This window comes from Balaenoptera physalus, assembly GCF_965194825.1.
Source record: "Balaenoptera physalus genome assembly, chromosome: 3".
Lineage (NCBI taxonomy): Eukaryota > Metazoa > Chordata > Mammalia > Artiodactyla > Balaenopteridae > Balaenoptera > Balaenoptera physalus.
In genome coordinates this window covers 59841682-59864990 of record NC_138890.1, presented here as the reverse complement: position 1 = coordinate 59864990, position 23309 = coordinate 59841682, and the positions used below count along the sequence as shown (strand labels likewise).

The 23309-nt window shown below is 44.2% G+C and overlaps 4 protein-coding genes across 4 annotated transcripts; all 4 read left to right on the top strand.

Moving 5' to 3' along the window:
• Positions 1–1080: 1080 nt before the first annotated feature.
• Positions 1081–5365, top strand: LOC309657091 (protocadherin alpha-4-like). Its single transcript, XM_082454119.1, has one exon. It carries the CDS (start codon positions 1093–1095, stop codon positions 3586–3588), a length of 2496 nt encoding a protein of 831 aa, XP_082310245.1. The 5' UTR covers positions 1081–1092; the 3' UTR covers positions 3589–5365.
• LOC309657080 (protocadherin alpha-10-like) lies at positions 5365–13414 on the top strand. The gene is given in 4 exon segments (XM_082454101.1): positions 5365–7668; positions 7670–7790; positions 7794–10731; positions 11068–13414. Coding segments are annotated over 3 exon segments (2739 nt in total). The 5' UTR covers positions 5365–7591; the 3' UTR covers positions 10335–10731; positions 11068–13414.
• LOC309657698 (protocadherin alpha-10-like) lies at positions 13319–16464 on the top strand (the record flags this gene model as incomplete). The annotated part of the gene is made up of 2 exons (XM_082455521.1): positions 13319–15700; positions 16393–16464. 2 exons carry the CDS (start codon positions 13319–13321, stop codon positions 16462–16464), a joined length of 2454 nt encoding a protein of 817 aa, XP_082311647.1.
• LOC309657102 (protocadherin alpha-11-like) lies at positions 15708–23260 on the top strand. The gene has a single exon (XM_082454139.1). The coding sequence runs from the start codon at positions 20754–20756 to the stop codon at positions 23199–23201; it is 2448 nt and encodes an 815-aa protein (XP_082310265.1). The 5' UTR covers positions 15708–20753; the 3' UTR covers positions 23202–23260.
• Positions 23261–23309: the final 49 nt, after the last annotated feature.

Here is a 23309-nt window from a genome sequence, read left to right as displayed (position 1 = left end):
AATCATGAAAGTCTTTGTTGGTCAAGGAAGTTTTAAATTGTTATATAATGGGGGAAACTGCTTTGAGAAGAGTTTGGAAATGATGGATATTACTTAGGCAGGGAATGAAATGAGTATATCTGTTTCATGAAAAATGTTATTGGAAGCAGGAAATTGTCCACTTTGACTGAAATATATGAGTGCTGTAAGAGAGAATAGAAGTTGAGGCATATTAGATCCTGGAGAACAAGCAAGTGTTTATAAACTGTAAGAGACAAAATGAGAATACCCATCTTGCTCATGGGAGGTGAATAGGTTCCAGTGAATAAAATTATCTGGAATACTTCCCAACATAAATTATATACCGAAACATCCTACTTCCTTGTTAAAGCTTCCTTGCCCACAGCAAGGAAGACCTTCAATTAAGTGCTGATGGTCTTTGCTTCCTTTTTCAAACATTTTTGAAATTCCCTTTCAATGACTTATTTTGGAGATCAGAGTTTTCCTAGAGCTTAATTCTCTGAAATCTTCAACACTGGGAATGTAAAATCCAATGATGAAGAGTGTGTCATCATTAATAACTACCTTTCATCACTCTTAGGAACACACACACACAAAAAACCTGTCGTGAATTTCCTAACCAACACTTTACCAATTGTATATTTGCAAGGTGCTATGTTAACTACAGTTGGGTCTCTGTAAATACTTAAAACTTCTATGAAAAAAGTATTTCCACTGAAGTGAAAGCTGCTCCTGTGGTGAAACTAAGGATCACAATCAATCAGTGGTGCAAAATGTGTATCTCAGTGGTGCAAAATGTGTACCTCAGTAGTACAAAATGAGATTCTATTCTCCAAAGGCAGAATGGATGAAAGAATAATTAAGACTTAGAGTATGCATCTCCAGAATCTGTTACTTACGGTTTGGAGCCACATGATGTCGCTCTGTACCATAAAATTGATCCGATAGAGCGAGAAAGAAAGAAAAAAATCCCTCCTATTCTTATTGTAAAGAAGCTGCATCCACCATCCAGATGCTGAAAAATGGAGGATGCAGTGGGACTGGACTGAACGGTCAGGAGATATCTCTTCATTTTGAAACAAGACCCGCTTCATGAGAACAAAGCACTGCGGGCTTGAGATGGAGTTCTCCTGGGCAATCGGCCAGGAATACCGGCGTTTGCTGCTCTCACTTCTGTTCCTTTCAACCTGGAAGGCCGGGAGCGGCCAGGTCCGCTACTCCGTCCTGGAGGAGGCCAAACACGGCACCTTCGTGGGCCGCATCGCTCAGGACCTGGGGCTGGAGCTGGCGGAGCTGGTGCCGCGTCTGTTCCGGGTGGCGTCCAAAGGCCGCGGGGACCTTCTGGAGGTAAATCTGCAGAATGGCATTTTGTTTGTGAATTCTCGGATCGACCGGGAGGAGCTGTGCGGGCGGAGCGCAGAGTGCAGCATCCACCTGGAGGTGATCGTGGACCGGCCGCTGCAGGTGTTCCATGTGGAGGTGGAAGTAAAGGACGTTAACGACAATCCTCCTGTGTTCCCGGGAACACAAAAGAATCTGTTCATGGCTGAATCCAGGCCGCTTGACTCTCGGTTTCCACTAGAGGGCGCTTCCGATGCAGACATTGGGGCCAACGCTCTGCTGACTTACACACTGAGCCCCAGTGAGTATTTCTCGCTGGAAAAACCATCCTATGAAGAGCGAGTAAAACGTCTTGGGTTAGTATTAAGGAAACCTTTAGACAGAGAAGAAGCCCCGGAGATTTTTTTAGTGCTTACCGCCTCTGATGGCGGCAAACCTGAGCTGACTGGCACCGTTCAGTTACTCGTCAAAGTGCTGGACGCCAACGACAACGCCCCAGTTTTCGACAGAACACTCTATGAAGTGAAATTACAGGAAAATGTTCCTAATGGAACGTTGGTAATTAAACTTAACGCCTCAGATTTAGACGAAGGCTTGAATGGGAATATTACATATTCATTCTCAACTGATATTTTACCAAATGTGAAATCCAAGTTCTACATAGATCCAATTACTGGAGAAATTATGGTAAAGGGATATATCGATTTTGAAGAAAGCAAATCCTATGAAATTCTTGTAGAGGGCATTGATAAGGGGCAGCCCCCACTCTCTGGCCATTGTACAGTTATGGTGGAAGTTGGCGACACCAATGATAATGTCCCAGTAATGGAATTCAAGTCCTTGTCCCTCCCAATTAGGGAAGACGCTCCACTGGGCACCGTCATCGCCTTGATCAGCGTGTCCGACCTCGACTCCAGTGTCAATGGGCAGGTGACTTGCACCCTGTCACCCAGTGTTCCCTTCAGGCTGGTGTCCACCTTCAAGAATTACTATTCATTGGTTCTGGACAGCGCCTTGGATCGCGAGAGTGTGGCGAACTATGAGGTGGGGGTGACCGCGAGGGACGGGGGCTCGCCTTCGCTGTCGGCCACAGCCAGCGTGTCCGTGGAGGTGTCCGACGTGAACGACAACACGCCCGCGTTCGCGCAGCCCGAGTACACGGTGTTGGTGAAGGAGAACAACCCGCCCGGCTGCCACATCTTCACGGTGTCGGCTCGGGACGCGGACGCGCAGGAGAACGCGCTGGTGTCCTACTCGCTGGTGGAGCGGCGGGTGGGCGAGCGAGCGCTGTCGAGCTACGTGTCGGTGCACGCGGAGAGCGGCAAGGTGTACGCGCTGCAGCCGCTGGACCACGAGGAGCTGGAGCTGCTGCAGTTCCAGGTGAGCGCGCGCGACGCGGGCGTGCCGCCTCTGGGCAGCAACGTGACGCTGCAGGTGTTCGTGCTGGACGAGAACGACAACGCGCCCGCGCTGCTGCTGCCCGGGCCGGGCGGCGGGGCGGGCGCACTGAGCCAGCGGGTGGCTCGGTCGGTGGGCGCGGGCCACGTGGTGGCGAAGGTGCGCGCGGTGGACGCGGACTCGGGCTACAACGCGTGGCTGTCGTACGAGCTGCAGCCGGCGGCGGGTGGCGCGCGCAGCCCGTTCCGCGTGGGGCTGTACACGGGCGAGATCAGCACGACGCGCGCCCTGGACGAGGCGGACGCGCCGCGCCAGCGCCTGCTGGTGCTGGTGAAGGACCACGGCGAGCCGGCGCTGACGGCCACGGCCACCGTGCTGCTGTCGCTGGAGGACAGCGGCCAGGCGCCCAAGGCCTCTTCGCGGGCGTCGACGGGCGCCGCTGGCGCGGAGGCCGCTCTGGTGGATGTGAACGTGTACCTGATCATCGCCATCTGCGCGGTGTCCAGCCTGTTGGTGCTCACGCTGCTGCTGTACACGGCGCTGCGGTGCTCGGCGCCGCCCAGCGAGGGCGCGTGCGGGCCCGGGAAGCCCACGCTGGTGTGCTCCAGCGCGGTGGGGAGCTGGTCTTACTCGCAGCAGAAGCGGCAGCGGGTGTGCTCTGGGGAGGGGCCGCCCAAGGCAGACCTCATGGCCTTCAGCCCCAGCCTACCTCCGTGTCCTGGATCTATAGATGCAACTGGAGATCCACAAGCTTCTTTGGACTCCTCTGGGAAGGTGGGTTGCTCTAATATTTTATTTGTTTATGTATGTATTCATTTAGTCTTGAAAAATATTTTAATTATCCTATAAGATACTTTTAAATAGTTTTTATCCATGTTTTTCTAGTTCTGCCAGTATGTTTAATTTTATTTCCGGAGAGTGATCCTTAACTTTGTTACTGACTTTTGCTTCGACTTCCAGTTGAGAATCGTTATAAACCATACACTGAACAGACATTTATTAGGGCTGAATCCATTTTATTTAAAACCTGTTGTGGGAGTCATATTGAGTTCCTGATTAATAGGAATTGCTGCCACCGTACCTGAAAACTATTAGGTGAAAACAAATTTAGTCATTACACATTAAGTTAACTGCAACACCACTCTGTCAAATGATAATTTATTTCTAAAGTAAGCATGGTAGTTTAGCCTAATTATATTGTTTTAAAGCAACCCCATAGCAGATATATGCAGTAACTGTTACCTTGTTAACTTATAGTTTCCTACCTTTCTGGAGACATGGCGGTCAGCACTAGTTAGTGTCTGTAACTTCAATAAGTAACTTCCAATATACCTAGAAAACAGTTGCTTTACTTTAGGAATTTAATTTTGACAATAATTGTTTCAAATATAACTCTTATTCCCACTTGTTCAAAATATGTTTCTATACATTGTCTGACAGTGTAGATCATAAGAAAATGTTGATTGAGAATCTTTTCTACACGTAGAAATTTTTTTGAAATTCATGTTTTATCTGATATTGAAGAAAATACTTCCTGAAAGGTACTTTCTTTCTTGAAGAAGACTTTCTCCTTTTATGAAATTTTCTGTTAGTAATGTAATGCTGGGGCATTAAAGATATACCCATATTTCACACTTTGAATTCTCTTGAAATTGTTGTCTAGAACTTAACCAGTTTACATGAGGATTTACTTTGTCTCTCAGTATTCCAAAAGACAGAAATCTGGAGATGAGATTGTGCACCTTTAAAGTCACTACATGCTAAACTTACATTTCCTGGATTATGGTTTGCAAGTTTCAAATTGGTGGTTCTCCACACTCTATCTTTAGTCCAAGCATTCATTTTGTTTTCTAATTTATATCTTAAAAACTTCCTTTATACTTACATTGCATTTTTGTAATGTGTTTTATATTTCTACTCAGGGGTTTTATTTTATTTTTTATCATGTCAGGTATTTTACAAGGCATTTCTTAATTGAAAACTCAACAGAGCAAATCAGAGTGGACTTGAGAATAGAGTCACAATATAACAAGGCACATGCAAGTAAAAATCACTTAAACATTTCAGTACTTTGTTTCTCTCCAAAGGACACATGTTTGGTTTACGCTACAAAGCAATCTATTTTTTCCCATTTTATTTCTTGCAAAACTTGAATATTCTCTGAACTCTTGTCATAAAACCTGTCTATGTCTGTTGGCACAACTCACCTTAAATCCAGACTTATACCTTCAAATATCTCTGTCCTTGTACTTTTTCAGGTTCCATATGCCACTTGTACTTGGGCCCAGGTATTTGATTATGTTATATGGATTGAGGGATGCTAGAAATGTCATTTGCTTCCCCCGCAAAAACTGCCACCATTCCTCTAGTATCTTAGAGCTAGTATTATTCATTAAGTACTTACTACATATTCTATAATTACAATTTTACTCTTTATCATTGATGGCTGCATTGATATAATTGGTAATATAGTCCCTTATACTAATCTTTATTCTCTCCCAGAATATGGGCTATCATTGTATGCAAATTTTCAGAAGATCAGTGAACATCTTAGTAATGAATTTATTTTTTGGGTCATCAGGAAGCATGAGCACGCTGGGATTCAGGAAATTCAGGATTAAAAACAGCTGGGAAGTCCAAAATAGAGAGGTGAGAGCTTGGAAGACACTTCATTGCTCAATTCAAGCCAGAATCATGAGACCAATAATGAAGCTCCCCTATGCCAGTCTGTTAACTGTAGTTTCTAGATAGGGCTAACTAAGTTATGACTCGATCTCAGACACTTTTGAGAGTGAAAGGGGCACTATACAAATGTATACAAGACCACAGACCAACATAGAGCATATTCCAGGCAAACTGGTTTTTATGGTCAGCCTATCCTCAGGCCTGACAATGCTAACTGCTTTAGCAATATCTGGAGTCCTTATTGAACATTCTGCTTCCCAGACACCACCTCAAGTTTCTGAAATAAGTAATATTGGCAAATTTGCATTTTAACAAGCATTCCAGGTGATTCTTATCCAACTGAAATTTTAGAGGCTATAGCCCTATTGAGTTGCTTGGCAAAGCAAGTTCCTATTATTTGACAGGATATAATTTAACTACACTACTTTCCATTCATTATTGGAGATTTGCATTGGGACATTTATGTTATTACCTGGTTAAAAATGCTCATTAACAGCAATGGAATTTAGTTTATATCATTACCTTGTGTTGAGGTGATTAATCAATGATAAACTTATTTTTAGACTCCAGATAGTAGCTTACAGTGAACATTGCTATTGTGGGTGGATAGATTAACTCATTACATTTTAATTCATGCTTTATAAGAAAAGTAACCCTTAAAATCAGAATATGAATAGATTTGGACCCTAGAATCATTCTAAAGGAGTAGAGAAGTATAAAAACAGAAGTTAGAAGCACACATACATCGATGAATCAAGTGACCCTCATTCCTGTAAATTTTCTTATTTATTCTATAAATGTTCTATTTTTCAGAGTTCAAAATTATTGATCTCTTTAAAAAAACTCATTAAAGTAAGAAATTAATCTTTGGATAAGACAAAACCTCCTATCAGTAAGTTTTCCTTTTTTTGGAAAAAGAGAAACTTCAACTTTTATCAGTAGCATATAGTATATTGCCTGCACCGCGAGGCATACAGGATCTTAGTTCCCCGACCAGGGATTGAACCCATGCCCCCTTCACTGTAAGCGCGGAGTCTTAACCACTGGACCGCCCAGGAACTCCACCATAGATATATTAATGGAGAATTTCAGTTACTGAATATTTGATTCCAAGAATTTTGAGAGAAAATATTTTTACTGCAGGTGATGAAAAACTTTACTGACACTTATAAAATTATTAGATAATGCCAAAACTGTATATTTGGGGTATTTGAAAAACATAAAAATAACAAAGATGAAATTAGTTGTCTCTGAAAGTGGAAATCATAAATTTTTAATTATTTTATTTTGAATCACAATTAAGATTCTTTTTGCCCATGTAAGATGTGTGTAAAAAAGTGAAATTTCCCCCTTATAACTAATTTCTCAATGAAAGCACTTTTCTGTCTTCTTAAAGACAGGAACACCACTCAGCCTGTGCAGCAGCAATAATGTAAAGGCTTTATAGGGTGACACCATTCTATAGGTAATCATTTTATCCAAAGAGCCAATTTTGGTCTTGAGCATTATGAAACTAATGTGGCTAAAGTGAGCCCTGAGAATAACTTCCATTTATGAAGCACTCACTCTCCTTGAGGTATTATACTAGGCTCTTAATATATCATAATTCATGCAACCACCATATTATTATTAATATGTTATGAATGTTATGAAAGTGAAAACTGAGACAGAGAGAGGTTAAATTATTTTCCCCAAGTCACACAACTAGTAAGTTGGAGACTAGGAATCAGAAGAGAGGAATTTCTGATGTTGAAGCCTGTGATCTCTCTACATTCTAGTGATGATTGGCATTTAGAAGTTGCAAATACCTCACAGAGAACTGATGCTTGAGATTAGTGTCTAAGGTTTATTTAATATCAAAGTAATGACAAGGAGAAGTGAATTAAGGTTTAGAAGTTGAAGAGACTTAAATTTGTTATCCAACAAAATGCTAGTACACTCAGTATTATACAAATATTAAGGGTGTTTTCAAATTCAGCTAAAGACAATCATGGTTAGGGAAGGAATTACTTCTCTGTGATTTTCCACTCAAGAAAAACGCTGCACTACGTATCGACAATGATTATTATTATATACAAAAGAAACGTAATGTGAGTCTTTGAAAGTCCATAGAGACCCAAAGATGTGAAAATAGAATGAAAAGATAGGAACAAGAGTTGTTAAACTCATGGAATTGTACTTACACATTAAGCCACCGGATGTCGCTGTCTTCCACAAAATGGCTTTTCAGAACAAAGGCATGATCCTGTTTCTCAAGGACTAGGAAAGAGCTACATTCGGAGATCTCAGCCATTTCAAGAAAATTGGATGCAAGAAATCGAATAGAAAAATTCGGAGCGGTGGGTGTGTTCTGGACGCCGAGTCACTGATTTATAAAACAGGAGAAAGTTATGATGTTGGTCTACAGACCTATCAGGCAGAGAACCCAGCGCCTGCTTCTCTCGTTTCTGCTCATTGCAGCCTGGGAGACTGGGAGCAGCCAGGTCCATTACTCGCTCTCGGAGGAAGCCAAACACGGCACCTTCGTGGGCCGCATCGCCCAGGACCTGGGGCTGGAGCTGGCGGAGCTGGTGCCGCGTCTGTTCCGGGTGGCATCCAAAGGCCGCGGGGACCTTCTGGAGGTAAATCTGCAGAATGGCATTTTGTTTGTGAATTCTCGGATCGACCGGGAGGAGCTGTGCGGGCGGAGCGAGGAGTGCAGCATCCACCTGGAGGTGATCGTGGACCGGCCGCTGCAGGTGTTTCATGTGGAGGTGGAGGTGAAGGACGTTAATGACAACCCGCCGGTCTTCTCTGTCTCAGAACAAAAGCTCTCAATTTACGAATCTCGACCGCTTGACTCTCGATTTCCTCTAGAAGGCGCATCTGATGCGGATATTGGCGAGAACGCAATGCTTACTTACAGACTCAGTCCAAATGACTTTTTCACTCTTGATATTATAAACAAGAAGGACAAAGGCAAATTTCCAGTGCTTGTTCTACGAAAACTGCTGGATCGTGAAGAAAATCCTCAGCTTCAGTTGTTATTAACGGCAACTGATGGAGGCAAACCCGAACTGATGGGATTTGTTACTCTGCTGATCCTGGTGTTAGACGCCAATGATAACGCACCTCTATTTGACCGATCCGTTTATGAAGTTAAGATGTATGAAAATTCAGCGAACCAAACATTAGTCATATGGCTAAATGCTTCTGATGTGGATGAAGGGATAAATAAGGAAATAATATATTCGTTTAGCTCTTTGGTCCCACCCAGCACAAGAAGGAAATTTCTAATGAATGAAAGCACAGGAGAAATAAGAGTAAATGATCCTATTGACTTTGAGGATAGTAATACTTATGAAATTCATGTAGATGTTACAGATAAAGGAAACCCACCTATGGTTGGTCACTGCACTGTCCTACTGGAAATCCTGGATGAAAATGATAATTCACCTGAGGTGGTTGTCACTTCTTTGGCTCTCCCAGTGCGAGAGGACGCTCAGGTGGGCACCGTCATCGCCTTAATCAGCGTGTCCGACCGTGACTCTGGCGCCAACGGGCAGGTGACCTGCTCACTAACACCTCATGTCCCCTTCAAACTGGTGTCCACCTTCAAAAATTATTATTCGCTGGTGCTGGACAGCGCCCTGGACCGCGAGAGCTTGGAGAACTATGAGGTGGTGGTGACCGCGAGGGACGGGGGCTCGCCTTCGCTGTCGGCCACAGCCGGCGTGTCCGTGGAGGTGGCCGACGTGAACGACAACGCGCCCGCGTTCGCGCAGCCCGAGTACACGGTGTTGGTGAAGGAGAACAACCCGCCCGGCTGCCACATCTTCACGGTGTCGGCGCGGGACGCGGACGCGCAGGAGAACGCGCTGGTGTCCTACTCGCTGGTGGAGCGGCGGGTGGGCGAGCGAGCGCTGTCGAGCTACGTGTCGGTGCACGCGGAGAGCGGCAAGGTGTACGCGCTGCAGCCGCTGGACCACGAGGAGCTGGAGCTGCTGCAGTTCCAGGTGAGCGCGCGCGACGCGGGCGTGCCGCCTCTGGGCAGCACCGTGACGCTGCAGGTGTTCGTGCTGGACGAGAACGACAACGCGCCCGCGCTGCTGCTGCCCGGGCCGGGCGGCGGGGCGGGCGCACTGAGCCAGCGGGTGGCTCGGTCGGTGGGCGCGGGCCACGTGGTGGCGAAGGTGCGCGCGGTGGACGCGGACTCGGGCTACAACGCGTGGCTGTCGTACGAGCTGCAGCCGGCGGCGGGTGGCGCGCGCAGCCCGTTCCGCGTGGGGCTGTACACGGGCGAGATCAGCACGACGCGCGCCCTGGACGAGGCGGACGCGCCGCGCCAGCGCCTGCTGGTGCTGGTGAAGGACCACGGCGAGCCGGCGCTGACGGCCACGGCCACCGTGCTGCTGTCGCTGGAGGACAGCGGCCAGGCGCCCAAGGCCTCTTCGCGGGCGTCGACGGGCGCCGCTGGCGCGGAGGCCGCTCTGGTGGATGTGAACGTGTACCTGATCATCGCCATCTGCGCGGTGTCCAGCCTGTTGGTGCTCACGCTGCTGCTGTACACGGCGCTGCGGTGCTCGGCGCCGCCCAGCGAGGGCGCGTGCGGGCCCGGGAAGCCCACGCTGGTGTGCTCCAGCGCGGTGGGGAGCTGGTCTTACTCGCAGCAGAGGCGGCAGCGGGTGTGCTCTGGGGAGGGGCCGCCCAAGGCAGACCTCATGGCCTTCAGCCCCAGTCTTACGCCGTGTCCATTACCAGACGTGGAAGTGGAAGAACAGTCTACTGGAGGCAACCACTCTAGCAAGGTGGGTTATTGCTTTTCAATTTTCATATTTTGCTTCGTGAATATTTTATTTCACCGCTTTCCCCCTCAAATATGTATCTTGGGATACATTCATTCTTTGTCTAAATATCATGTATTTCTATAATTCCTCAAATATTCCTTAGTAATGCCGTTTGTAATATAGTTTATTCTAAAAGTTCACTTTATATTCTATTTACAGTACCTTGTGCATCAACTTTTGCTGAATACTTCAATTTTTAATATATGCCATTTTCCTCAATTCATTTATATTTTCCAATATAAATATTTGATGTCGGTTGAAGGTTTTGATTTTTTTCATAAACTATTTTTTATTTTACAAATATTTGTCAGATTAGTACTTTATAATTTTATTTAATTTTTAAATCTAAAATTTGAAATAACCCTGTTACAGTAACAAAAAACTGCTACGATCAATTCCCTTCACGATGAAAATGTGGTTTTTGCTCCCTAAGCACAGAATGTGTAGTGCAACGTAACATAGTGCATACTAGAACTTCAGTGTTTACACTTTATTCTTTTTTTTTAAGGCTTTTTTTAAATGTTTTTTAAAATTTTATTTATTTATTTATTTATTTTTGGCTGTGTTGGGTCTTCGTTTCTGTGCGAGGGCTTTCTCTAGTTGCGGCGAGCGGGGGCCACTCTTCATCGCGGTGCGCGAGCCTTTCACTGTCGCGGCCTCTCTTGTTGCGGGGCACAGGCTCCAGACGCGCAGGCTCAGTAGTTGTGGCTCACGGGCCTAGTTTCTCCGCGGCATGTGGGATCTTCCCAGACCAGGGATCGAACCCATGTCCCCTGCATTGGCAGGCAGATTCTCAACCACTGCGCCACCAGGAAAGCCCTACACTTTATTCTTAATAGTAGATTATGTAGACTGGAAGATCATCATTTTAAAAAGTCCTAATCTATGGAATTAAATTGTTTTGAATTTTAAATGTTTTTTGAATTTTTATTTCAGTTTTTTACTTTTTCTTTACTGATTTTAGTCGGATAATGTCTGCCACTGGCTCTGTTATTAAGATAAATATTTAAAAAAACCTTTGTAGACAGTTTCATTCAATTCAGAATGACTGAAATTTTAGGATGAAACCATAAATTTTCCCAAATCAAGGATTGCTTTTAACATTCTTGACAAAAAAAGGAGTTAGCCCATTTCTTTTAAAACTTCTTATTTTTATAAACATATTTAACACGCTCTTTATTAGATGGCATTAAAATGAGACTAATCATGAATATTCCTTTGCTCTTGGCAACATAGTATGTGTGATACCTTGTTTCAAGGTGAGAGGGACTTCCCTAGTGGTCCAGTGGTTAAAACTCTGCGCTTCCACTGTAGGGGGTGAGGAGTTCGAGCCCAGATTGGGGAACTAAGATCCCACATGCTGCATGGTGAGGCAAAAAAAAAAAAAAAAGAGTAATGAACCCATAGATTTATTGGTATACTGTAGTAATTAGCTATGTGATAGCCTTGGAACGTAGGAGCTTTAAAAACTATCTCTCATATGTACTTAATTAGTGAAGCAATTCTTTAAAGCAAAAATAGAATGGCTCTTCAGCATGGAGTCATTCCTAAAGGGAATGAAGTATTTCAATCAGCAAACATGAGGAGGTTTATTTCCTAGTCATGTCTTTTTCTGAAGTTTAGCCATTCCCATGTGCTAAAATTTTCCTTTGTCTTCTTTAGGTAAATATGTTGGTCTCGAACTTATGGCTTCCACAATTAATAAAAGAATTAGCTGTAGTTAGAACTGTAATCTTTGGCATAGATTTAATTATTGAATCACTATTTTAAACTGTGTTTAAAATAAAGACTGTAGCTATTACATAAAACCTAAGATTTCGTTGGGTAACCATTTATAATTTTTTTTAGTAGGGAAATTTAGGATTAAAATATTTTTCTAAGACAACACTGATAAACTTTATTGCAATCAATAATTATGCAAATTTCAGCATTTTAAAAAATTTGAGGTAAAACAGGAAAATAAAATTGAGTGATTAAATGAGATTTAGAATACTCTTGATACCCTAATCTCCTTAAACCCATTCTGGAATAAGATGGGTATAAACAAAGTGACAAATATAACTTGAATCCCTCATCAGTGGGTTTTTTTTTTGTGGGGGATAGAAAGATTACTTTTACAAATAGCAATGAATATAATGCAAATTTACATTGTCCTTCAGGATGGAAACTACAGCATTCACCCTGAGCACATACAATAATTGAAAAAAAAACTTTTAAATGAGACAAAGGTAAATATGTTTTGTATTTCCAGGAGTCAATACTTGGTAAATTCATTAACATCGAAGCAAATATGGTTTTTGGACAAACTGTTAAGTAGCTTGCCTATGAGCATGGGTTTGAAACACCATCAAGTTGAGATGGTAACTTAGAGAACTGGCATTTTGAGTTATCCTCTACACAATTGGACTAAATGTTTAGAATAATTTAACATAGTATAAATATTAAGCAATAGAACATTATAGAGTGTTAGCAATGGAGTAAACTTAATAAGGAGCCATTCAAAAATGATCTATTTCTAAAAGTCTAAAAAACTGTGTTGCTAATAACCTACATATATGGATTTTTTTCATGTTCATATACATAACATAGCGCTCTAATATGTTCTCTTAGATATCCATATCCAAGATAAAACTCTTCTTGGAATTCTAATTTGTAAAACCAAACCACTTTTAAAGAGCTAGTGGTCACACACAAAGAATATATAATGAAAGAATTAAAATTCCACACACACACACACACACACACACACAATGGACCAATATGAAGGAATCACGAAAGAAGCAATATAAGTGAAAGAAAGTACAAACGATAAACCACACTTCCACTTTGAGCCACAGGATGTCGTTGTTCTACAAGGAGAGGATTGTTTTAACCGGAAAAAAAAAAAATAACGATTATTCTTGTACGAGAAAGGCTCGCCACTGTTCCGGTGCTTTATAGACTATAAACACACCCATATTGTTAAGATCAGCTGGGATATCAGGAACAAAGACTCAGAAGGAAGGTCTCCAAAGGACTACATATTTCTACTCATGAAATGTTTATTCACTAACCAGAAGCGAGTCACGATGTTAACTTCAGGACCAGGGAGGCAGGAAGCCTGGCGCCTGCTGCTCTCGCTTCTGCTCCTCGCAGCATGGGAGACGGGGAGCGGCCAGGTCCATTATTCGGTCTCTGAGGAAGCCAAACACGGCACCTTCGTGGGCCGCATCGCCCAGGACCTGGGGCTGGAGCTGGTGGAGCTGGTGCCGCGCCTGTTCCGGGTGGCATCCAAAGACCGCGGGGACTTTCTGGAGGTAAATCTGCAGAATGGCATTTTGTTTGTGAATTCTCGGATCGACCGGGAGGAGCTGTGCCGGCGGAGCGCGGAGTGCAGCATCCATCTGGAGGTGATCGTGGACCGGCCGCTGAAGCTGTTTCATGTGGAGGTGGAAATAAAGGATATTAACGACAATCCGCCTGTATTCCCAGCGACACACAAAAATCTCTTTATTTCCGAAACTAGGCCTCTTGACTCTCATTTTTCACTAGAGGGCGCCTCCGATGCAGATATCGGGGCCAACGCTCTGCTGACTTACAGACTGAGCCCCAATGAGTATTTCTCTCTGGAAGTACCGACCAACGACGAGCAGGTAACACCGCTCGAACTAGTACTAAAAAAACCTTTAGACAGGGAAGTCACTTCAGAGCTTCTCTTGGTGCTCAAAGCAACGGATGGGGGCAAACCTGAGCTGACAGGCACTGTAGAGTTAAACATCACAGTGCTGGATGTAAATGACAACGCCCCAGTGTTTGACAAAACAGTTTATCGTATAAAATTACTGGAAAATGCAAGAAACGGTACACTGGTTATTAGACTTAACGCCTCGGATTTGGACGAGGGTTCAAACGGCCACATTCTTTATTCCTTTGCAACTGATGTCTCCTCTAATACAGAAGCCTCTTTTCACATAGATTCAAACAGTGGAGAAATAAAAGTGAATGGAAAAATAGATTTTGAAGAAATTAAATTATGGAAACTTCAAATAGAAGCAGTTGACAAAGGAAACCCCCCAATGTTTGGTCACTGCACAATCTTGATAGAAGTCTTGGACATCAACGATAATGCCCCAGAGTTGCTAGTGACGTCACTGTTGCTTTCTATTCCAGAGGATGCTCCACCGGGGACTGTCATCGCTCTAATCAGTGTAACCGACCATGACGCCGGTGGCAATGCACAGGTGACCTGCTCACTAACACCCCAAGTCCCCTTCAAACTGGTGTCCACCTTCAAGAATTACTATTCGCTAGTGCTGGACAGCGCCCTGGACCGCGAGAGCTTGGAGAACTATGAGGTGGTGGTGACCGCGAGGGACGGGGGCTCGCCTTCGCTGTCGGCCACAGCCAGCGTGTCCGTGGAGGTGGCCGACGTGAATGACAACGCGCCCGCGTTCGCGCAGCCCGAGTACACGGTGTTCGTGAAGGAGAACAATCCGCCCGGCTGCCACATCTTCACGGTGTCGGCGCGGGACGCGGACGCGCAGGAGAACGCGCTGGTGTCCTACTCGCTGGTGGAGCGGCGGGTGGGCGAGCGAGCGCTGTCGAGCTACGTGTCGGTGCACGCGGAGAGCGGCAAGGTGTACGCGCTGCAGCCGCTGGACCACGAGGAGCTGGAGCTGCTGCAGTTCCAGGTGAGCGCGCGCGACGCGGGCGTGCCGCCTCTGGGCAGCACCGTGACGCTGCAGGTGTTCGTGCTGGACGAGAACGACAACGCGCCCGCGCTGCTGCTGCCCGGGCCGGGCGGCGGGGCGGGCGCACTGAGCCAGCGGGTGGCTCGGTCGGTGGGCGCGGGCCACGTGGTGGCGAAGGTGCGCGCGGTGGACGCGGACTCGGGCTACAACGCGTGGCTGTCGTACGAGCTGCAGCCGGCGGCGGGTGGCGCGCGCAGCCCGTTCCGCGTGGGGCTGTACACGGGCGAGATCAGCACGACGCGCGCCCTGGACGAGGCGGACGCGCCGCGCCAGCGCCTGCTGGTGCTGGTGAAGGACCACGGCGAGCCGGCGCTGACGGCCACGGCCACCGTGCTGCTGTCGCTGGAGGACAGCGGCCAGGCGCCCAAGGCCTCTTCGCGGGCGTCGACGGGCGCCGCTGGCGCGGAGGCCGCTCTGGTGGATGTGAACGTGTACCTGATCATCGCCATCTGCGCGGTGTCCAGCCTGTTGGTGCTCACGCTGCTGCTGTACTCGGCGCTGCGGTGCTCGGCGCCGCCCAGCGAGGGCGCGTGCGGGCCCGGGAAGCCCACGCTGGTGTGCTCCAGCGCGGTGGGGAGCTGGTCTTACTCGCAGCAGAAGCGGCAGAGGGTGTGCTCTGGGGAGGGGCCGCCCAAGACCGACCTCATGGCCTTCAGCCCTAGTGTCCCTCCAGGTTCGAGTTCTGGAGATACTGGAGACCAACAGGAGTTTTGCGAGAATGTAAGTACAGTAATTCTGAGATGTATCATGCCTATTAATGTCAATCACATAGTAGTTCACCAACAAATTACTGTTAAGTCCATTGCTTCAATTATTTGTTGTCTTTTTCTTGCGATGGTTTTTTCTAAAGCACAATGGAAGTACAGCCATTTTTATTACTTTTCACCACAGTCTTCTTGAACATACGGGGAATATTATTTAGTTGGAGAAATAATAATAATAGTAAAAATGAAATAGACTGCTAAAGCTTCCTGTAAATGAGCAAGGCTAAATCAGCCAAGAAGGAGACAAGGATCACTGATGGGAAATGGAGGATGTGGGTGAGGCTCAAATCTTTTACTTCTCAATTTTGCAGCAAGTTCATTCTTCCTATTCATTTTCTTATTCTATTTGGTGTCCTCCACGCATTATGTTTATGCATTCAAAATTACCCTAACAATGCATAATTTCATAATTTGGTTATTTTGAGTTTAAACATGTTCACATTCTTACCTTCCTATAATCTATAAGTTTGTGTATCACTGACCGGCATGGGCTGTTAAGGTGGCCTCATTTTATAAATGATTTTGTTTCTTTATAATCAATGACATGCTTCTTTGAGAAAGTAGGTAGAATTTTAGCCTTTCCTTTAGGGATGATTTTACTTTTTTTGTCTTTAATCCCCTCATAATTTAAACTTATTTTCTTCATAGTCTTCAGCTGCTTCAGATAGACAACTTAAAATTTTTTCTAATGTAATGACGATTTTGCTAGTTGCCTGTTGAACGCATTGCTGCTCTCCTCCACGTTAATTTGCTGACATCTTCTATTTTATTTGGAAAATTTATTTGAGCATTGATCATACTTATATTTCTTCCATTCATGGTACCTGTAATGAGGCTGTATGAAAATATTTTAGAGTGGGAAAATTCACACTTCTTTGTGCTTTGAGTTTCAAAAGGGTCTTCCCATATATGGGGAATTGTGATACTTCTGCCTGTATTCACCAAGATGCTTGGTCTTCAAAATAACATTGCTCTAAATAATTTAAGCATAACAATCATGGAATATATATAAAGGCACTTCCATTTGACAATGGTGCTGTTGATCACATTTCAGTATTTAACATTGTGTACTTAAAATGTTTATAACATTGGGTACTTTAGATACATTGATACAAACTCTTTTTTTGTCTCAATGCTATGTTCATGTGAATTGTTTTCTTTAAAGATATCACAGAGAACTTGAAATTAGAGCTGTAAGGGTGTGAATCAAATAATGTGGAAGTTTATTTTGTTCTTTTTGGCTCAAATGTACAAATTAGAGATTCTTTAATTGTACTGAATGGAGTAATAAATTATATATGATATATTTACATATGGGAGGAGAACCACATTATAGATAGGGTAAAGTTAATAGAAATTCTGAGAAGGCTATTTTCTACCTAGAATGTAGGATGATTTCCATGAAGATGAACATTAGGAAATCTTCAGAAAAGGAAAAGCCGTATCCTAGTTTATGGTACTGGAATTTTCTTCATCGATAGCTACAGAATAGAACAAGAGTAAACAATGGTCACTAATTATAATCAACCACCACTATTTGAGATATTTCTTTTTGTAAAATATGGCGTGAAGGGCTTAAAGTACATAATTTCATTTCATTCTTATAACAACTTGTAAAGTACATTTGACTATCCAAGTTCTAAAGATTAGATAAGAGATGTTGAGATGTTTATCTATCTTGTCCACTGCCATCCAGCTAGTACATGATGGAGATGATATTCAAATGCATACCTCTTAGATTTGAGAGCCATTCTTTTATTCATTGTAGAACTTTCTAGAGTAAATCTTTTATCTGATGAGGCATAGTTCTGGATAGGAAAATCAAGCACAAGCTGTATACAGATTAATCCTCCTTTCTGTTTTGCTTAGAAAAACCCTTCATGATTATCTTCATGATTAACTTTGTACAATATCATAACTGAGATAGGAATTAAGATTTTTTAATGTTGCTAAGTGATTTTTTTTCTCAGAAGGTTCATGGACATCATTATCATTTGTCTTAGTGCCACACTGAGATAGGTTTTTACATTATTTGATCGGTAAATAATTAAAAGTTGTCTGATAAGGACTATTGATCAGTTGTTTGGAAGTGATATAAATAAGCAGAATCATTTAATATATGAGAAAAATCAGAAGACTGAGGTCTGCAAAGTTCTTGCAGAACACCAAAGCCAAATAATACATGTGGAAATGACCTTGTTCTTTTTACACTGTGAATAAGAATAATGTTTTGACAAATATAAACGGTAATATGATTATTTCTTGGATCCTGAACATCAGTGAAGGATCAATCATTGTTTCCAAAATTGTATACTTCAATAATAGCTTTAAAGGTATATATTTCTCATGAAAGTCTTTGAAAGTGTGTGGGTCTTTCAGGATTCAGACTTCTTCAGTCTTGTTGTCTGAGAGATTTGTGCCAATTGAACAAATGATCTGTGAACAAATAACTGTGTATACTTGAATAAGCCACGATAGCACAGAGTGAACATCACTGCGTATATTCTACAGTTTTGTAGACAGTACTTCTAATCTGTTAATTTTGAAGAACCTACTGGGTTTCCAAGAATGGCTTCAAGATCTATTTCTCTGACTAATGTTTTCAATAAATAGTAGTACTAGACCTATTATGAAATAATAGTGGATGATGAGGACTGGTAGAACATTAAACCATGCACTCCAATACTTGACTATCAAGACATACAGCTGGAATTTAAGACTAACCAGATTGATTTAGAAAAGGTCAGGCACGAAGTTCCTTAGCCTTTTCAATCAATCTTACAAAATCAATGTTAACAACTATATCGATGTGACTTCTTGGCATTAGCCTATTGCCGGATCTCAGGCCCATCCCCAAAGATGAGTTCAAAGATATCATAATCTATTCTATAGGAGCTAGTTGAGATAGTGATATCTGAAATAGCACAGCCAAAGTGCAACAGATGTGTCATTGGTTCATACAATATATCAAACTCTTTTATGAATTGGTGTTCATCCAATGTCACTTTATATACGTGCAAAATACCACATTGCTGGAAAGTAATTCCTAAATTAACAACTGGTTTTAATTCAGACATGTAATATCATCATCTCCCTTGGGTAAACTTTCTCATGTTTATTTCTCTGCCTTTAGAGACTCCACATTGCATGTAACATCTCACTCCCCAGTTTCCATATGAAGTGGTTGGAGGTCTGTTGCTTCTTTCTTCTACAAAATAAATCTGACAGGCCTCGAACATCATGTTAAACCTACTGTTATCTAGCCTAATGTTATATTTTGAAAAGAGGCTCATATGACTGGTTGTTTTATAGACGCATAACAGAATTCAGTGTCATAAAAGGTGATGAGCCTGCTTTGTTTGTTTTCTAAGAAATAATTTTAAATTGTCTTTAAAAAGAATTCTAGCAGAATAATAATATTGGGAAGAGAGTAAATTTGAAAAAAATGAAGCAAGGTTTGAAATTAGCAATAGAATATATGTGTATGTGTTCAAGATAAAGGAAAATATTAACATACAAATAAATATACTAGTAATTTTTTCATTGTAATATTTTTAGATTTGACATGAACCATTAAAACCATACAACAAAATACTCAAGCTAGAGTGATACTTATTCTGAACCACTTTCTACTCTAAACTTCCACTGTACCCTCTTTTTTCCTCCTTAAATCCCAAGGTAATATGAAAAGATGAAGGACATGTAACTAAATTACAACTTCAGGCAATGAAAACTCACATCAACAATTCTGATTTTCTAGTTGGAATTTTATGAAATTGAATTTCCATTAACACTAAGGTCATTTAGTATTTGGTTGAATTGTTTGATTATTTTCTATGTTTTTTAGCACAATATTAGGCACTTAGAGGCAATGTGATTAGAAGTCATTTCCCTTGTTTTGGATGAACTTACAATCTCAAACCCAAAATTCTTTTAAGAAGAAATAAGTCAGCTACTTTCATGAATATGACTTGATAGATATACAAAAGCCAGTGTTGGTGAGTGTAAATACCAATATGGCACTGAAATTTTCATGGTGATTTTTATTTCATTGAATGGTAAAAAGTTCATTCTATAGTTAAAAGACTACTTCTTTCATATATTGACACTATTACATAAAGTGTCACTTTGATACCTCTTATTGTACTGTTAGCAATGCAACTTACATGAGAAAGTATATATGCCAAGTATGTTTCATCTACATCAATAGACTTTTCTCTTGTGAATTCTATGTTTTAAACTACCAAATTTGAAATATAGTTTTGTTTTTCTTGTTGTTCTTCAATGCATATAAAGTTGTTTGTAACAGGAACACAATTAAATATAAATAATGATAAAAAATCAGAACTAAAAAATAAAAATATAAGTAGAAAGCAAGTGCACATAGATAAAAACACAATACAATATGCAGACTTAAAGACTACAGAATTGTTATTAAAGCTTCAAATTTGTCTTTGAGTTTCCTAGCAGCCAAAGTAACAAGGGAGACTAGAAGTAAAACAATTCAAATTTGATATTTTTATATGAGGAAATGTTTGAGTCTATTTTTTCATAATTTTTTCAATTATGAAACTCTACATCAAACATAGGAACAAATATTTCAATTTGATGTTAATCAAGAATAAAATGCCATTTTCCATATACCATCAGTTTCAATATGACTTAAAATCTGATTTTTATTCCACAAATAAGCACTTTGGAAATATGATTTGGGGGGTAAAATAGCTTGAAACACTTGAACTTATTTTTTTCTCAAGTAAAATTCTGTGGTATTGGATGTAGTGTACAGTACTCACAATTTCAGGCACAAGGTGTCGCTCTTTACTTGGAGGAAATAGTTCATTCAAGGGTTGGTCTGAGCAGCCAGGAACTCCGCATTTAAAGACTCCATCATGCCGGATGCTACCGTTAAAGGATCCTTTGAAACTTCTCAAAAATTCAGTAAGATTTTTAACCCGAAACTGGAGCCTATGGTACTGTAAATGTAAAGAATCTTATTTGGGAAGTCAATGTATGCAATGTTCGCGTCTGAAAGAAGGGGATTGGACACTGGGCGACTGCTGCTGTCGCTTCTGCTTCTCGCAGCCTGGGAGGCGGGCAGCGGCCAGGTCTACTACTCCATTCCCGAGGAGGCAAAACACGGCACCTTCGTGGGCCGCATAGCGCAGGACCTGGGGCTGGAGCTGGCGGAGCTGGTGCCGCGTCTGTTCCGGGTGGCATCCAAAGGCCGCGGGGACCTTCTAGAGGTAAATCTGCAGAATGGCATTTTGTTTGTGAATTCTCGGATCGACCGGGAGGAGCTGTGCGGGCGGAGCGCGGAGTGCAGCATCCACCTGGAGGTGATCGTGGATAGGCCGCTGCAGGTGTTTCATGTGGAGGTGGAAGTAAAGGATATTAACGATAATCCACCGGTGTTCTCTCTCAGAGAACAAAAGCTGCTGATTTCTGAATCTAAGCAACCTGACTCTCATTTTCCTCTAGAGGGAGCTTCTGATGCGGATATAGGAGAGAATGCTCAATTGACCTACAGACTAAGTCAAAATGAGCACTTTTCTTTAGAATTACCAACAAATAGTAAGCAGACTAAAAGGCTGTCACTTACATTAAAGAAGTCTCTGGACAGAGAGAAAACTCCGGAACTTAATTTACTATTAACGGCTGCAGACGGCGGGAAACCGGAGCTCACTGGCACTGTTCATCTCTTCGTCCGCGTCTTGGACATTAACGACAATGATCCGGAATTTGAACAATCAGAATACAAGGTGAGATTGATGGAAAATGCAGCTAAAGAAACTCTTGTGATAAAGTTAAACGCCACAGATCAAGATGAAGGAGTCAACGGGGAGGTGACATACTCCTTGATGTCGATTAAGCCCAATGGAAAAGGTTTATTTACACTGCATGAAAATAGTGGAGAAGTAAGAGTCAATGGAACTTTAGACTATGAAGAAAACAAGTTTTATGAAATTGACGTACAGGCTACAGATAAGGGGAATCCCCCAATGGCAGGTCACTGTACAGTCTGGGTCGAAATCTTAGATGCCAATGATAACGCCCCTGAAGTCACTGTGACGTCCCTGTCTCTTCCAGTGCGGGAGGACACTCAGCCAAGCACGGTCATTGCGCTGATCAGTGTATCTGATCGCGACTCTGGTGCCAACGGACAGGTGATCTGTTCTGTAACGCCCAGCGTCCCCTTCAAGATCGTGTCCACGTTCAAGAACTATTACTCACTAGTGCTGGACAGCGCCCTGGACCGCGAGAGCGTGTCTGTCTATAAATTGGTGGTTACAGCGCGGGACGGGGGCTCGCCTTCGCTGTCAGTCACAGCCAGCGTGTACGTGGAGGTGGCCGACGTGAACGACAACGCGCCCGCGTTCGCGCAGCCCGAGTACACGGTGTTCGTGAAGGAGAACAATCCGCCCGGCTGCCACATCTTCACGGTGTCGGCGCGGGACGCGGACGCGCAGGAGAACGCGCTGGTGTCCTACTCGCTGGTGGAGCGGCGGGTGGGCGAGCGAGCGCTGTCGAGCTACGTGTCGGTGCACGCGGAGAGCGGCAAGGTGTACGCGCTGCAGCCGCTGGACCACGAGGAGCTGGAGCTGCTGCAGTTCCAGGTGAGCGCGCGCGACGCGGGCGTGCCGCCTCTGGGCAGCAACGTGACGCTGCAGGTGTTCGTGCTGGACGAGAACGACAACGCGCCCGCGCTGCTGCTGCCCGGGCCGGGCGGCGGGGCGGGCGCGCTGAGCCAGCGGGTGGCTCGGTCGGTGGGCGCGGGCCACGTGGTGGCGAAGGTGCGCGCGGTGGACGCGGACTCGGGCTACAACGCGTGGCTGTCGTACGAGCTGCAGCCGGCGGCGGGTGGCGCGCGCAGCCCGTTCCGCGTGGGGCTGTACACGGGCGAGATCAGCACGACGCGCGCCCTGGACGAGGCGGACGCGCCGCGCCAGCGCCTGCTGGTGCTGGTGAAGGACCACGGCGAGCCGGCGCTGACGGCCACGGCCACCGTGCTGCTGTCGCTGGAGGACAGCGGCCAGGCGCCCAAGGCCTCTTCGCGGGCGTCGACGGGCGCCGCTGGCGCGGAGGCCGCTCTGGTGGATGTGAACGTGTACCTGATCATCGCCATCTGCGCGGTGTCCAGCCTGTTGGTGCTCACGCTGCTGCTGTACACGGCGCTGCGGTGCTCGGCGCCGCCCAGCGAGGGCGCGTGCGGGCCCGGGAAGCCCACGCTGGTGTGCTCCAGCGCGGTGGGGAGCTGGTCTTACTCGCAGCAGAGGCGGCAGAGGATGTGCTCTGGGGAGGGGCCGCCCAAGGCAGACCTCATGGCCTTCAGCCCCAGCCTTCCTCCGGGTCTGGATAGAGAAGTCGGAGAGGAAAGGCAGGAGGCAGGATCAAATCACCCTGGGCAGGTGAGTTCTATAGATTCCCACCTTTTGAAGTCGATGTTAAAGTTTTAAAATTCCAGTTCGTTTCACAGAAAATTTTAATGAATGCTCTATACTTTGAGTATCATTTTTTTTTATTAATTAATTTTATTTATGGCTGTGTTGGGTCTTTGTTTCTGT